The 15,754-nt window shown below is 37.5% G+C and overlaps 1 protein-coding gene across 1 annotated transcript in view; it reads right to left on the bottom strand.

Annotated features, from left to right (window-relative positions):
* The window catches only part of TDRD3 (tudor domain containing 3), a 203,917-nt gene that overhangs the window by 120,928 nt on the left and 67,235 nt on the right, over nucleotides 1-15,754 (bottom strand). The window contains exon 2 of the mRNA XM_008145523.3: nucleotides 1,762-1,846. Within this exon, the coding sequence (XP_008143745.3) occupies nucleotides 1,762-1,846 (85 nt within the window). The remainder of the gene's footprint in view (nucleotides 1-1,761; nucleotides 1,847-15,754) is intronic.

Raw genomic sequence — 15,754 nt, 5'->3', positions numbered from 1 at the left:
AGGCAGCCAATCAATGATTCTCTCTCATCATTAATGTTTCTCTCTCTCTCTCTCTCTCTCTCTCTCTCTCTCTCTCTCTCTCTGAAATCAATAAAAATGTATTTTCTTAAAAAGGTGTTTTTTTCCTGTTATATGGTATGACAACTTAGGTTGTAGTGTTTGACTACATACTAGTATTTCAGAGAAAATTATAAAGACTATTAATTCATTAAAATAATGGTCATTGTGCACTTCTCATGTGCACAGAACTAATACCATCTTGACCTATTTCATTTAAAGTTTCACACCCAATTATGAATAGTTCATTGCTATTTACCTAAGTATATAAATAAGAATAATATAGAAGAGCAGAAGATTATCACAAAATCTCTTTTCTGTCATCTTTAGGATTTTTTCTTAAATAAACAAAAAAAAAATAGAGTTCTTTACAACATTTTTTGCAAGTTGAATTCACTAATTTGGGAGCAATTCAAAGAAAGTTAAAATGTCTAGGAAGTATTTCTATTTGTAGTCATAGACAGCCTGTACACTTCTAAAATAATGCTTACTTAAAAAAATTTTTTTAAATCCTCACCCAAGGATATTTTCCATTGATTTTTTTAAAGAGAGTGGAAGTGAGGAAGCGAAAGGGGAGAGAGAGAAACAGCAACATGAGACATATCTATTAGTTGTCTCCCACTCTTACCAGGTCTGTGGGCCAATGCTCTAACCACTGAGAAACTGGCCAGGGCTTATAGTCTTGTTTATTAAAAACTTTCTTAGTTCAGAAACAATAAAAAGATCTCATTAGTCTTATTGATAAAATTCAAAGAAGCTGATAAAATGAGATTTCAAAACAATTTTTATCTGCTTAAACCCAAGTTTCATTATAGAAATAAAAAATTTAGGTGATTTGAAAAGATTTATATTCAGTCATACATATTTATTTATATTTTAAATCAGTTACTGCCATTTCTGATTTGCCATACCTATTTTGCAATAATCTGATGACTATGACAGATAGTGATGTGATTCTCTTATGAACTTAATTGATTATGTATAATAGGTAAATTTGATCAATATACTGTCATTGTAAAGGCAACATGAAAACTTTCATTGGGGTAACTGCAAGAATGAAAAAAGAATAGTTGTTTACTTATATCTATATTTAGATAATTTTTATAACTCTTCCCAAAAAAATCCAAAAACCAATTGCAATTATGGAAAAGATATAGCTATTCAGATGGGTAGAGGGAGAAAGATTAGAAAGAAACACATATCAAAACATTAACAGTAATTATAAGTGATTTCAATATTTTTATTTTACTTTCTGTGTTTTATGAAGTCTTCTACAATATATATTACTTTTATCAACAGGAAAAGTTATTTTGAAATAATAAACAGAATTGTCAAAAAGCTACAACCTAACCAGTGTTTCTATGTTAATTAAATGGTAATTTGTTTCAATGTATAAGATCAGTTTTTATTGCTATTATACAGATAATATAAAGGTTATGAAATTCTATAACCAAACACTGGGTTTAAAAAAGAAGTTTTAATTGCATTTTTTCCTATTTATTGGATTCCATATAAGATATTAAAAGAAAGATAATTCTAATAATTTGCCTATATGAGCTTAACAAATTTAAGAAACATCACTGTAACTAAAAATGGACAATAAAAGTAAAAGATGTATTTATTACTCCATATCACTTATAAAATCCTGTTTATTCTATGCAATATTTTCCATGAATATTAAAAAGGTTAATAGAGAAAACCTACATTGAGAGCAATCAAGATGATGTCATTTAGATTGACTTTATCAGGAGAACTTGTGCAAGCTTCAATGCCTTCATCTGAAAGATACCTGTTAAGATAAAAATAAATGGCTTAATATTTTCTAAAATTGAAATTAACCAAATTATTTTTTTAAGTTAGCATGCAATTTTGTTCTCTATTATGAAATGCTTCTACAAATACTAGGGAAGGAGTCCTGGATATTCCCTGTTTATTCAGTATGTCTGATAAAACAGAATGGATAGTGTAGATTTTTCCTTTTTTGTGTCCTTAAGAGGATAGTGTGTTTATATAATTAAACACCAATATACTTAAGTAATGTATAAGCTATTCCTTACTATTATACAAATATAATATCTGACTTAAAAATTTGGTATTATGGTAAGCTCTTAGCGATCGGGATGCACTGTAAAAATAGAACTAAAAACAACATAGTTTTAAATTAAGTCCAACAGAAATTTCCTATGCTACGTTCTCACATTATCTTCTCAAGTCCACTTTCTTTGCCATAATGTTCCCAACAACCCTTCAATCGCTGACTCCAAGTGGCACAAAGATAGGCAAATTAGGCAATTTTTACCTTCTATCTTTTACTTTCCTTGTCTCTTTTCAGTTGTTTTACTCATTGTCTTATTGCCCTTTGTTCTTTTATCTAGTCCAAACCAACCATGCATCTGTTGCAGGCAATAATTAATTCAAGATTACTGAATCTGAGGGAGGGGGATCATTTCTACTCATTCATTTATGCCCATTTTGAAATTCTCTGACAAATTCTATAACCCAGGTTTCATCTCCCCAAAAGTTCACTTGTAAAAATGCCCATTAGCATCTGACATATTCTGTAATCCATATCAACTCCTTTAAAAAAGGGCTAGTACTAGCTAGCACTGCCACTGCGGGTATTTTCCCATTATAAAGATAGAGGAGTACTAGTCTGACAGCTAACTCAAGCTAATTCCTCATGGCCAGCAATTCAACTCCCAACATTAGACTGATTCTAAGACATTCTAAATATAAACTGTATTTGGAGACAGCAACCAAAGGACATATGCCTTTAGGAAACACAGAATGAATGAATTCTCTAAAGGAAAAGAGCCAAGTGTAATGAAATGTAAATTGAAGAGTGTAAAAGAACAACAGGAGATTAAAGATGATAAGCCTATGAACAAGATCAAGGAGATAAAGCCTGAAAAGTATAGATATAAAACAAAGCAAGATTGTGTTAACAAAATTAGATATTAAGTTTAAGACCAAAGCAGTGCTAAACTACAATGATGAATGAAGGCAAGTAGCTAAGTAGATTACAGAGAGTAAAAAAATAGAAGTGTTAAGTATGTAGATGAGCCTGTAAGAATAAATGAATGGGAGGCACTTATAATAGAACATAAGTGACCATGGAATACAAATGTTTGCAGTCAGCATAGATGGTTAAAACACTACTTTAATTCAAAATGACTAAGTAAATTTCCTTGTTATCCTGTTAGTTTTTCTCTGTTCATAGCTATTGACTTTATCTGTCGTTAATCATCTTATAAATTCAGTTCTACAAATATCAATTAACTAGTGGCCCGGTGCACAAAATTTGTATGGGGGTGGGGGGGCATGTCCATCAGCCTGGTCTGCACCCTCTTCAATCTGGGACCCTAGGTGGATGTCGGCCCTCACTAACCCCCCTGCCAGCCTGGTCACCCCACGCAGCCTGTTTAGTTATCCGTTCAGTTGTTTCAGTTGTGACAGTCACTTAGGCTTTTATATATATACTAGAGGCCCGATGCACGAAGATTCGTGCAAGAATGGGCCTTCCTTCCCCTGGCTGTTGGCACCACCTTCGCTCTGGCCAAAGCCGCCTTTCCACTCCGGCCTGGAGCCGTCTTTCCACCTTCCCATGCTGCCCAGAGACCCGGAGCAGCTGGGGTGGTACAGAACGCCTGCGTCCCGCCCGCCCCGGCCGCTGGGCACCTGCGTATGCAAACTAACCCACCATCTCTGTTGGGTTAATTTGCATACTCACTCCTGATTGACTGGTGGGCATCACGAAGATACAGTCAATTAGCATGTTATGGTCAATTAGCATGCTACTCTTTTAGGCTAGATATAGCTAGATATAGATAACTAGTGCTAATACAAGGAATATGAGCTTCTCATAAACAGAAGCCAACATCTATACAAATCAGCTTCCTAATCAACTAGGCACTTCAACACACACAAAGCACAATTAGGCAAATTCAATCAGTGAGCTCCAAATTATATCAAAGAAGAATAAGCGTAGTTTCATAGTAAAAGATCAAAGAACTAATACTAATAATTAGAAATTCAAAAATGATTATAACAATGAAAATGCCAATCCCTACAAAATATAAAAAGGGAAACTTTCTACAAAAATTTTACAAGCAGCAGCCATAGGGAGTAGAAGGAAATTTGACTATCCATGTATAAGTCCAACATCATGTGATTTCTTTCAAATAGAGCCTGTAAACACCTCCAAAATAGAACAAATTCTAAAATGTAGCTCAGTCTCAATTTCAGGTTTTACAAGTCTCCCTTACTCATCCTTCACATTTTGAAAAAGAACATGAGCCTTTCAGCTTCACTCTGTAATGACCCAGAAATAGGAGCCCCATAAACTTCTGTATCTACTGGGCCATTTTCATAGAAGGACAAAACCTAAATTAACCCATAACTTGGGGTTTACAAATTAATCTTTTTTGTTTTTGTAAACATTAAAACTCCAATATTATCAATGAATAAAACAGGTGATAAAAGTAAGTCAAATGCCCAAATTGGCTTCAAAGTGCACCACAGTAACATAGTAACAAAAGAACAAAACAACACAAAATTCATTAGCCTCAATGTGGTCACTGAAAAAAGAAAAGTCCTGAAACTGGAGTGGGTATGCTCAAACTGATCCCTGTGCATATCTATCTGCACAGTGGGCCTCGAGGGAAGATAATTATAATCAGTTCCCATGGGTCTTCTTTGAGCTTGTAAAACTCAAGGGCAAGGATCCTAAAGAAGAAATAAACCCCAGAGAGCTCTTGCTTATTAAAACAGCCAGGAAAAGCACACCTTTTTCTCTTTCTAGTGAAGATTTAGAAAAATTAATGTTATAAAACCACTCATTATGTTGAGAGAAAAATGGCAGCCGAATAGGCAGCACTGTCATGCACCTCCTCCTAGGGCCAGGCCAGAAAAGCAATTAAACCAGAGAACATCCACCCTGAATTAACAAATTAGACACAGCTGAAGAAACAATTTTCAATAAGAAGGGCAGAGGATGCCTAGAGAATGCCGCTTGCCAACTATAACCAGTGTGGAACCACCACTGTGCCTCAGCAGTGAGTGGTGCAGGACCCCCCAGCAGGCTCCCAGGCGTCTGCAGGGAGCATGCACTGCCAGAGTGAGCTAGCGCACCAGGCATCCTCACTAGCCTGCTGGGACCCAGCGTCCTAGGATCCGGCTCCAAGACCCCACAGTAAGTGCAAGCCAGGCGGGACCTTCTGCCCCACCCCTGCCCTGGACTCCAGACTCATACTGCTAGCCTAACCTGGAGCCACCTGGTACCCGCTCTACCCTGAACCCCAGCAACCCAGGCCCACTCCACCACGGCCCCAGGGACAGTTCTGCCAGGGCAGTAAGGGACATACAGTTCATAAACTGGATGGACGAGAAAATCACCAACTTATGTAAGTATCAAGAGGAAATCAAGAATTATATAGCTACAATTAAAAAAATATGGAAGGTTTCAACAGTAGACTAGAAGAAGTGGATGACCAAATTAGTGAGTTAGAATATAGGGCAGAGAAACACACCCAGTCTGAACAGCTATTGAAGAAAAAAATTAGAAAGCAGGAGAGCCTAAGGCAGCTTTGGGACAACATGCAAGAAGTAACATACGTATAAGAGGGGTACCAGAAGGCCAAGAAGAGGAGCAAGGATTAGAAGACCTACTTGAAGAAATAGTGACAGAAAATTTCCCTGATTTGGGAAAGAAAAGTCACACAAGCACAGAGAATCCCAAACAAAATGAACCCCAAAAGACCCACACCAAGACACACCGTAATTACAATGGCAAACGTTAATGACAAAGAGACAATCTTAAAGGCTGCAAAAGAGAGACAGAAAGTTACCTATAAGGGATCTCCCATTAGATTATCAAATTATTTCTCAACAGAAACACATCGGGCCAGAAGGGAATGGAAGGAAGTATACGAAGTGATGCAAAGCAAGGGACTGAATCCAAGAATACTCTATCCAGCAAGGCTGTCATTCAAAACTGAAGGGGAAATCAGGAGTTTTGCAGACAAAAAAGGCTAAGGGTGTTTATCACTACCAAGCCAGCAATGCAAGAAATGCTAAAGGGACTATTGTAAAAAGAAGAAATAGAAAGGGAAGAAGGAACACAGGCATAAAAATGGCTATCAAACAAGTAGGTATCAAAATAAACCTTAAAAGTAAATGGACTAACTGCTCCAATCAAAAGATATCGAGTGGCTGAATGGATAAGAAAACATCACCCATACATATGTTGTCTACAAGAGACCCACCTCAGAACAAGGGACTCACACAGTCTGAAAGTAAAGGGATGGAAAAATATTATTCAGGCAAATGAAAATGAAAAAAAGCTGGTGTAGCAATACTTATATCTGACAAAATAGACCTCAAAGTGAAGGCCATAACAAGAAATAAGGAAGGCCTCTTCATAATACTAAAGGGATCGATACAACAAGGGAATATAACTCTTATAAACATATATGAAACCAATGCAGGAACTCCCAAATACATAAAAAAAACTTCTGGAAGATATCAAGGGAGAGATAGACAACAATACAATCATAGTAGGGGATGTTAATACCCTACTGACATCACTGGACAAATCATCTGGACAAAAAATCAGCAAAGAAACAGCAATACTAAAGGACTCACTAGAACAGAGGAACTTAATCGATATCTTCAGAATATTTCACCCCAAAGCTACAGAATATACATTCTTCTCAAATGCACATGGGACATTTTCAATAACAGACCACATATTGGGACACAGGCAAATTCTCTTCAAATTCAAGAAGACTGAAATCATATCAAGCATCTACTCAGATAACAATGGCATAATATTAGAAATAAACTACAATAAAAACAATCAAAAAATTCAAACACTTGGAGGCTAAATAGCATGTTATTAAACAATGATTGGGTTACCAAAGAGATCAAAGAAGAATTTAAAAACATCCTGGAAACAAATGAGAATGAAAACACAACAATCCACAATCTATGTGACACAGTGAAAGCAGTCCTGAGCGGGAAGTTCATAGCATTTCAGGCCTAACTCAAAAAACAAGAAAAACTGGAAATAAATTATCTAACTCTACAACTTAAAGAATTAGAAAGAGAGCAACAAGAAAAGCCCAGAATAAGCAGGAGGAAGGAAATAATAAAGACCAGAGAGGAAATAAATGACATAGAGACCAAAAAAAAAAAAAAAAAAAAAAAAAACCACCAAAAAAACAAAAGATTAATAAAAGCAAGAGCGGGTTCTTTGAAAGTTAAACAAGATTGATGAACCTCTAGCCAGGCTCACCAAGAAGCAAAGAGAGAGGACCCAAATAAACAAAGTCAGAAATGAAAGAGGTGAAATAACAACAGACCCCACAGAAATACAAAGGATTGTAAAAAAAAATACTATGAACAACTCTATTCCAACAAACTGGTCAACCTGGAAGAAATGGACATATTCTTAGGAAAAAACCACCTTCCAAAACTCAATCAGGAAGAATCTAAACATCTCAATAGGCCAATAATTATGGAGGAAATTGAAGCAGTCATCATAAAGCTTCCAGCAAACAAAAGCCCGGGGCCAGATGGTTTCAGGGCGTTTTACCAAACATTCAAGGAAGAACTAAAACCTATCCTCCTCAGATTATTGCAAAAAATTCAAGAGGAAGGAACACTTCCAAGCTCTTTCTATGAAGCCAGCATTACCCTAATCCCAAAACCAGATATAAACACTACAAAGAACGAAAATCTCAGGCCAATATCTCTGGTGAGCATATATGCTAAAATCTCAACAAAATCCTAGCAAATCGGATCCAGCATTACACATTAGAAAGATCATACACCATGACCAAGTGGGATTTATTCCAAGGATGCAAGGATGGTACAATATTCACAAATCAATAAACGTGATACATCACATAAACAAACTGAGAGACAAAAATCACAAAATCATATCAATTGATGTATAAAAAAACATTTGACAAAATCCAACAAAAACACTCAGCAAAGTGGGAATAGAGGGATCATACCTCAACATAATAAAAGCCTTATATGACAAACCTACAGCCAACTTCCTACTCAATGGGCAAAAACTAAAACCATTTCCCCTAAGAACAGGAACCAAACAGGGATGCCCCACTGTCACTACTCTTGTTCGACATAGTACTGGAAGCGCTAGCCATAGCGATCAGACAAGAAGAAATAAAAGGCATCCAAACTGGAAAATAAGAAGTAAAACTATCCTTATTCACAGATGACATGATATTGTACATAGAAAACCCTAAAGATTCCATCAAAAAACTACTAGATTTAATAAATGAATTCAGTAATGTAGCAGGATACAAAATTAACACCCAGAAATCTATGGCTTTTTTATACACCAATAATGAATTCACAGAAATAGAAACAAATAAAACAATCCCATTTACCATTGCAACAAAGAAATTAAGAGGAGGAGGAGAGAAAATGGCGACGGAATAGAGTCGGGTTTGGAGTCTGTTCCTGGGGTGGAGAGTCGGAGCAGCAGAGGCTCGCAGAGGGAGTGTATGTGGGCAAGCCAAGGGACAGCTAAACTCCAGGAGAAGGCGGGGGAGTGCTGGGCAGTGTTCCTCTGACCGCGCAGCACCCACAGGGGCTGGGTCCCCTCCTGGAGCTGCGGGCTCGCCGGGCGCCTCGCCATCTTGCAAGGAAAGAAGGATTTTCGTGGAAACCTGACTTTCCGCGACAACTGCAAACACTGAGCTGCTGGGAGCACCAGACCACCGGTCCCCTATCAGCGCAAACATTCGGATTCAAAGAAACTCTTCACTGCACCACGGAAAGGTCAGATTTCGCCTGAAATGAGGGGCGGTTTCTAATCCCCGCGGTGGGTGAGGGAAGCGCTGGGTGAGGGAAGCGCGGCAGCCGCAGGACCGCAGGACCGGCAGGAGCCGGGAGGTCTGTGCCTAGAAAAATCGGAGGCAGTTGGAACTGCCCTGATCCGTGAATGAGGAGGGGGGTCTTCTGAGCTGCTAACAGAAGTGACCTCTTGAAAGCAACTCATTTTAATCTGACGAGGAGGGTCAGACTAAGAATTTTCAAAGGAGTGCAGGCTCCTTAGTCTGGGGCACAGACCCACGGTCCGCACACCTGGGCTCTTTCCGACTCTGATTGCTAAGCCCAATACAGAGGTAAACCCAGGCGGAAACCCTGAAAGACTGCAGGGGGAAGGTGTTTTTTCGGAACCTGGGGACCAGAGCTGCGTGTGACCATCAGAGAGGCAGCTCTGAGGCGCATACCTCCACAAACCAGTAGTGAGTGCCATAGAGGGGAAAAAAAAAAAAAAAAAAAAAAGAAAAAAGAGCTAGAGAGGCCCGGAAGTCAATTCAGAAACACTGCCACCCAGGGGCTGAAACGCTAATTGTCTCTGGTGTAATTAAAAATAAATACGAGAAATTAAGACACGGCTGGCTTAAAAAGCAGGACTGGCTTCCAACACTGAGGAGCCCTGGAATGAAGCTGAACTGAAATACCGCCCAGACTGGGAAAAAGGCGTACCAAACAGAATAATAGAGGAAGTGAATGACAGCCGCTACTGCACATTTTAGTCTTCCTATTTTTTAATTTTCAATTCTTTTTTCAATTTTTAAAATTTTTTATTCTCATATTTTTTTATTTTCATTTTTTGCATCTTTTACTTAAGAAACTAATTTTTTTTCTTTTTCCTCACTCGATTTTCACCTTTTTAATTATTACATTTTTATTTTCAATCAACACTATTATTACTATTATTTTACTTTTTTTTTTTTTTTTTTTTTTTTTTAATGTCATTTGATTTTCTCTTTCTTTTTTTTTTTGGATTAGTGTCCTACATTCGATTTGCATCTTTCCCTTACAATCGTTTTACCCTATCTCAAAGCTAACATTATGCCATCACTCTCCTCCCAACCTTTCCCATTTTGGTCCCCAGTTTATCTTAACCCTTTCTGGCTTTAGATTTTCCCTACTTTTTCAGTTTACTCCCTGCTAAAACTTCACCCTACTTATATTATCTAATTCCCAACCCCCTGCTCCAAATCCATACAAACCTCTCTCTACGCTACCTTAAAAAAATTATTTTTCTCTCGGGCCTTTTGTTGTTGTTTGCTTGAATGTTGATTAGATTGAATTTTTATGCTTTTTTATGAGATTGTTTTGATTATTCTTTTTGTTGGTTTGGTTGGTTCTTTTGTTTGCTTTGTTTTTGTTTGTTTTTTACTTTTGTTTTCCCTTGCCTCACTTGATATTAGCTGCTGTTGCAGTTTGTATTAATCTCCAGGCTCGTGTTGCTGGAATTTGCTGGGAATAGTGGTTGTTCTAGTGGAGTTTACTCCCCATATATATAGTTTGTTCCCCTTTTCTCTCTTAGTATCATTCTTGTCTCTCTTACTTTTTTTTTCTTTTATTTTTCTTTTCTGTTATTTCTTTTTCTTTTCTTTCTTTCTGCTCTTTTCCCAAGTTCAGATTCACACTCGTTGTTTTTTTTTGTTTTGTTTTGTTTTTTTTTTTTTTTTCGTTGTTGTTCTTTCTTTTTACTCTCCCTCTTCCACTCCTATTCCCTAATTTGTCTTTCTCTGGTGGTTACCTTTATTGGAGGTTATTAATATCGTGAATACAATTCTGTTCAGTGCCTTGTCTGTTGTGCCTGGTTGTGTTGTATTTTATACCTTTAAATCAACGCCAGAGAGAGAAATCTATATAACCAGACATCCGGAGAAGAGAGACCATGGGGAGACAAAGAAACAGCCCCCACAGGAAAGAGAAACAGGCATCACCAGAAAAGGAAGTAAACGATTTAGAGGCAAACAACCTATCAGAGAAAGAATTCAGAGAAATGATCATAGGGTGGCTGAAAAGGATGGAAGACAAATTCGACAATATGAGTAAGAACCAAGAAGAAATGAAGAAGAACCAAGAAGAAATGAAAAATGACATTGCTGCTGTAAAGAACTCAATAGAAAGCATCAAGAGTAGACTAGATGAAGCAGAGGACCGCATAAGTGAGCTAGAAGACAAGATGGAAAAAAATACCCAATTACAACAGCTTCTAGAAACAAAAATTAGAAAGATTGAGGAGAGCGTAAGGGAACTTCGGGACAATACAAAACAAAACAACATCAGGATAATAGGGGTGCCAGAAGGAAAGGAAACTGAGCAAGGAATAGAAAACCTGTTTGAAGAAATAATAACAGAAAACTTCCCTGATATAGGGAAGAAAAAACCCACACAAATCCAAGAAGCTCACAGAGTTCCAAGCAAAATGAACCCCAAAAGACCGACGCCAAGGCACATTATAGTTAAGTTGGCAAACACCAACGACAAAGTAAGAATCTTACAAGCGGCCAGAGAGAGACAGACAGTTACATACAAAGGAACCCCCATCAGACTAGCAACTGATTTCTCAACAGAAACTCATCAGGCCAGAAGGGAATGGAATGAAATATACCAAGTCATGCAAAGGAAGGGTCTAAATCCAAGAATACTGTACCCAGCAAGGCTATCAATCAAAATTGAAGGTGAAATCAGGAGCTTCACAGACAAAAAAGGACTAAGGGAGTTTATCACCACCAAACCAGCAATGAAAGAAATGCTAAAGGGTCTGCTGTAAAAAAAAAAAAAAAAAAGAAAGAAATAGGAAGCAAAGAAGGTACACAGGGGTATAGAATAAAAATGGCGTCAAATAAGTACCTATCAATAATAACTTTAAATGTAAATGGATTGAATGCCCCAATCAAAAGACACAGGGTAACAGACTGGATAAGAAAACAAAACCCAGATATCTGCTGTCTACAGGAAACCCACCTCAAAAAAAAGGATGCATACAGACTGAGAGTAAAGGGATGGAAAAAGGTTTTCCAGGCAAATGGAAATGAAAAAAAAGCTGGGGTTGCAATACTTATATCTGACAAATTAGATCTCAAAGTGAAGGACATAACAAGAGATAATGAAGGCCACTTCATAATACTAAAGGGAGAAATCCAACAAGAAGAAATAACTCTGGTAAACATATATGCACCCAATACAGGAGCACCAAGATACATTAAAAAACTCCTGGAAGATATCAAAGGAGAGATTGACAGTAATACAATCATAGTAGGAGACTTCAATACCCCACTATCACCATTGGACAAATCCTCTAAACTAAACATCAGCAAAGAAACATCAAACCTAAATGACTCACTAGAACAGATGGAATTAATCGACATCTTCAGAACATTTCACCCCAAAGCCACAGAATATACATTCTTCTCAAGTGCACATGGGTCATTTTCAAAGATAGACCATATGTTAGGACATAGGCAAAGTCTCTACAAATTCAAGAAGATAGAAATCATATCAAGTATCTTCTCAGATCACAGTGGCATAAAACTGGAAATCAACTACAATAAAAACAACCCAAAGAAATCAAATACTTGGAGACTAAACAGCATGTTATTAAACCATGACTGGGTTACCAAAGACATCAAGGAAGAAATAAAAAACATCATGGCAACAAACGACAATGAAAACACAACAATCCAAAATCTATGGGACACAATGAAAGCAGTCCTGAGAGGGAAGTTCATAGCTCTACAAGCCTACTTCAAAAAACAAGAAACAATGGTAATAAATTACCTAACCCAACAACTCAAAGAGTTAGAGAGAGAGCAACAAGATAAGCCCAGTGTAAGCAGAAGGAAAGAAATAATAAAGATCAGAGCGGAGATAAACGACATAGAGACCAAAGAAACAATACAAAAGATCAACAAAACCAAGAGCTGGTTCTTTGAAAGGATAAACAAGATTGATGGACCTCTAGCCAGGCTCACCAAGAAGCAAAGAGAGAGGACCCAAATAAACAAAATCAGAAATGAAAGAGGTGAAATAACAACAGATCCCGCTGAGATACAAAGGATTGTTACAAAATACTACGAACAACTCTATTCCAACAAACTGGACAACCTAGAGGAAATCGACATATTCCTAGAAAAATACAACCTTCCAAAACTTAATCAGGAAGATTCTAAACAGCTCAACATGCCAGTAACTATGGAAGAAATTGAAGCAGTCATCAAAAAGCTTCCGGCAAACAAAAGCCCGGGGCCAGATGGCTTCACAGGAGAGTTTTATCAAACTTTCAAGGAAGAACTAAAACCTATCCTCCTCAGACTATTCCAAAAAATTCAAGAGGAAGGAACACTTCCAGGCTCCTTCTATGAAGCCAGCATCACCCTAATACCAAAACCAGATAAAGACAACTCAATGAAAGAGAATTACAGGCCAATATCCCTCATGAACATTGATGCCAAAATCCTCAACAAAATTCTAGCAAATCGGCTCCAGCAGTACATCAGAAAGATAATACACCATGACCAAGTAGGATTTATTCCAGGAATGCAAGGATGGTACAATATCCGCAAATCAATAAACGTGATACATCACATAAACAAATTGAGAGATAAAAATCACATAGTCATATCAATAGATGCAGAAAAAGCATTTGACAAAATCCAACACCCTTTCTTGATAAAAACTCTCAACAAGGTGGGAATAGAGGGCTCGTACCTCAACATAATAAAAGCTATTTATGATAAACCCACAGCAAACATCATACTCAATGGGCAAAAACTAAAACCATTTCCCCTAAGAACAGGAACAAGACAGGGATGCCCACTCTCACCACTCCTGTTTGACATAGTACTGGAAGTATTAGCTATCGCAATTAGGCAAGAAGAAGAAATAAGAGGCATCCAAATTGGAAAAGAAGAAGTGAAGCTGTCCTTATTTGCAGATGACATGATATTGTACATAAAAAACCCAAAAGATTCCATCAAAAAACTAATAGACTTAATAAATGAATTCGGCAATGTAGCGGGATACAAAATTAACGCCAAGAAATCTATGGCTTTTCTATACACCAATAATGAACTTACAGAAAGAGAGACTAAAAAAGCAATCCCATTTACCATTGCACCAAAAAAATTAAAATACCTAGGAATAAACTTAACTAAGGAGGTAAAAGACCTATACGCAGAAAACTACAGGACACTGAAAAAAGAGATAGAGGAAGACGTAAACAGATGGAAGAACATACCATGTTCCTGGATTGGTAGAGTCAACATCATTAAAATGTCCATACTACCCAAAGCAATCTACAGATTCAATGCACTCCCCATCAAAATACCAACAGCATATTTCACAGACCTAGAAAGAACTCTCCAAAAATTCATCTGGAATAAAAAAAGACCCCGACTAGCCTCAGCAATCCTCAGAAAGAAGAATAAAGTAGGTGGGATCTCAATACCAGATTTCAAGCTGTATTACAAAGCCACTGTTCTCAAAACAGCCTGGTACTGGCACAAGAACAGACATATTGATCAATGGAACAGAATAGAGAACCCAGATATCGACCCAAACCACTATGCTCAATTAATATTTGACAAAGGAGGCATGAACATACAATGGAGTCAAGACAGTCTCTTCAATAAATGGTGTTGGGTAAACTGGACAGATACATGCAAAAAAATGAAACTAGATCACCAACTTACACCATACACAAAAATAAACTCAAAATGGATACAGGACTTAAACATAAGACGGGAAACCATAAAAATACTAGAGGACTCCACAGGCAACAAAATCTCAGACATATGCCAAAAGAACTTCTTCACTGACACTGCCCCTAGGGCAATGGAAGCTAAAGAGAAAATTAACAAATGGGACTACATCAAAATAAAAAGCTTTTTTACAGCAAAAGAAACCATCAACAAAACAACAAGAAAGCCCACCGCATGGGAAAACATATTTGCAAATGCTATCACTGATAAAGGTTTAATCTCCAACATCTACAGGCAGCTTATGCAACTTAATAAGAGGAAGATAAATGATCCAATAAAAAAATGGGCAACAGACCTAAACAGAATATTTTCAAAAGAAGACAGAAGGAAGGCCAAGAGACACATGAAAACATGTTCAAAGTCACTTATTATCCGAGAGATGCAAATCAAAACAACAATGAGGTACCATCTCACACCTGTCAGAATGGCTATCATCAACAAATCAACAAACAACAAGTGTTGGCGAGGATGCGGAGAAAAAGGAACCCTCGTGCACTGCTGGTGGGAATGCAGACTGGTGCAGCCACTGTGGAGAACAGTATGGAGTTTCCTCAAAAAACTGAAAATGGAACTCCCATTTGACCCAGTAATCCCACTCCTGGGAATATATCCGAAGAAACTAGAAACACCAATCAGAAAGGATATATGCACCACTATGTTCATAGCAGCACAATTTACAATAGCTAAGATTTGGAAACAGCCTAGGTGCCCATCAGCAGATGACTGGATTGGAAAACTGTGGTACATCTACACAATGGAATACTATGCTGCCATAAAAAAGAAGGAATTCTCATCATTTGCAGCAACCTGGATGGAATTGGAGAACATTATGCTAAGTGAAATAAGCCAGTCAATGAAAGAAAAATACCACATGATCTCACTCATTTAGGGATAGTAAAGAACATTATAAAGTGGTGAACAAAAAGATAGATACAGAGTCAGTAAAGCATCAAACAGACTTTCAAAGTACAGGGGGAAAGTTTGGAAAGGTGGGGGAGTTATGAAATCAAACGAAGGACTTGTATGCATGCATATAAGCATAAACAATGGACGCAAAACTCTGGGGGGGGAGGGCATGTGTGGGTGTGGGGTGG

This window comes from Eptesicus fuscus, chromosome 8 (assembly GCF_027574615.1).
Source record: "Eptesicus fuscus isolate TK198812 chromosome 8, DD_ASM_mEF_20220401, whole genome shotgun sequence".
Classification (NCBI taxonomy): domain Eukaryota; kingdom Metazoa; phylum Chordata; class Mammalia; order Chiroptera; family Vespertilionidae; genus Eptesicus; species Eptesicus fuscus.
Note: the sequence above shows the minus strand (reverse complement) of the source record. Positions and strands in the feature narration are given on the sequence as shown.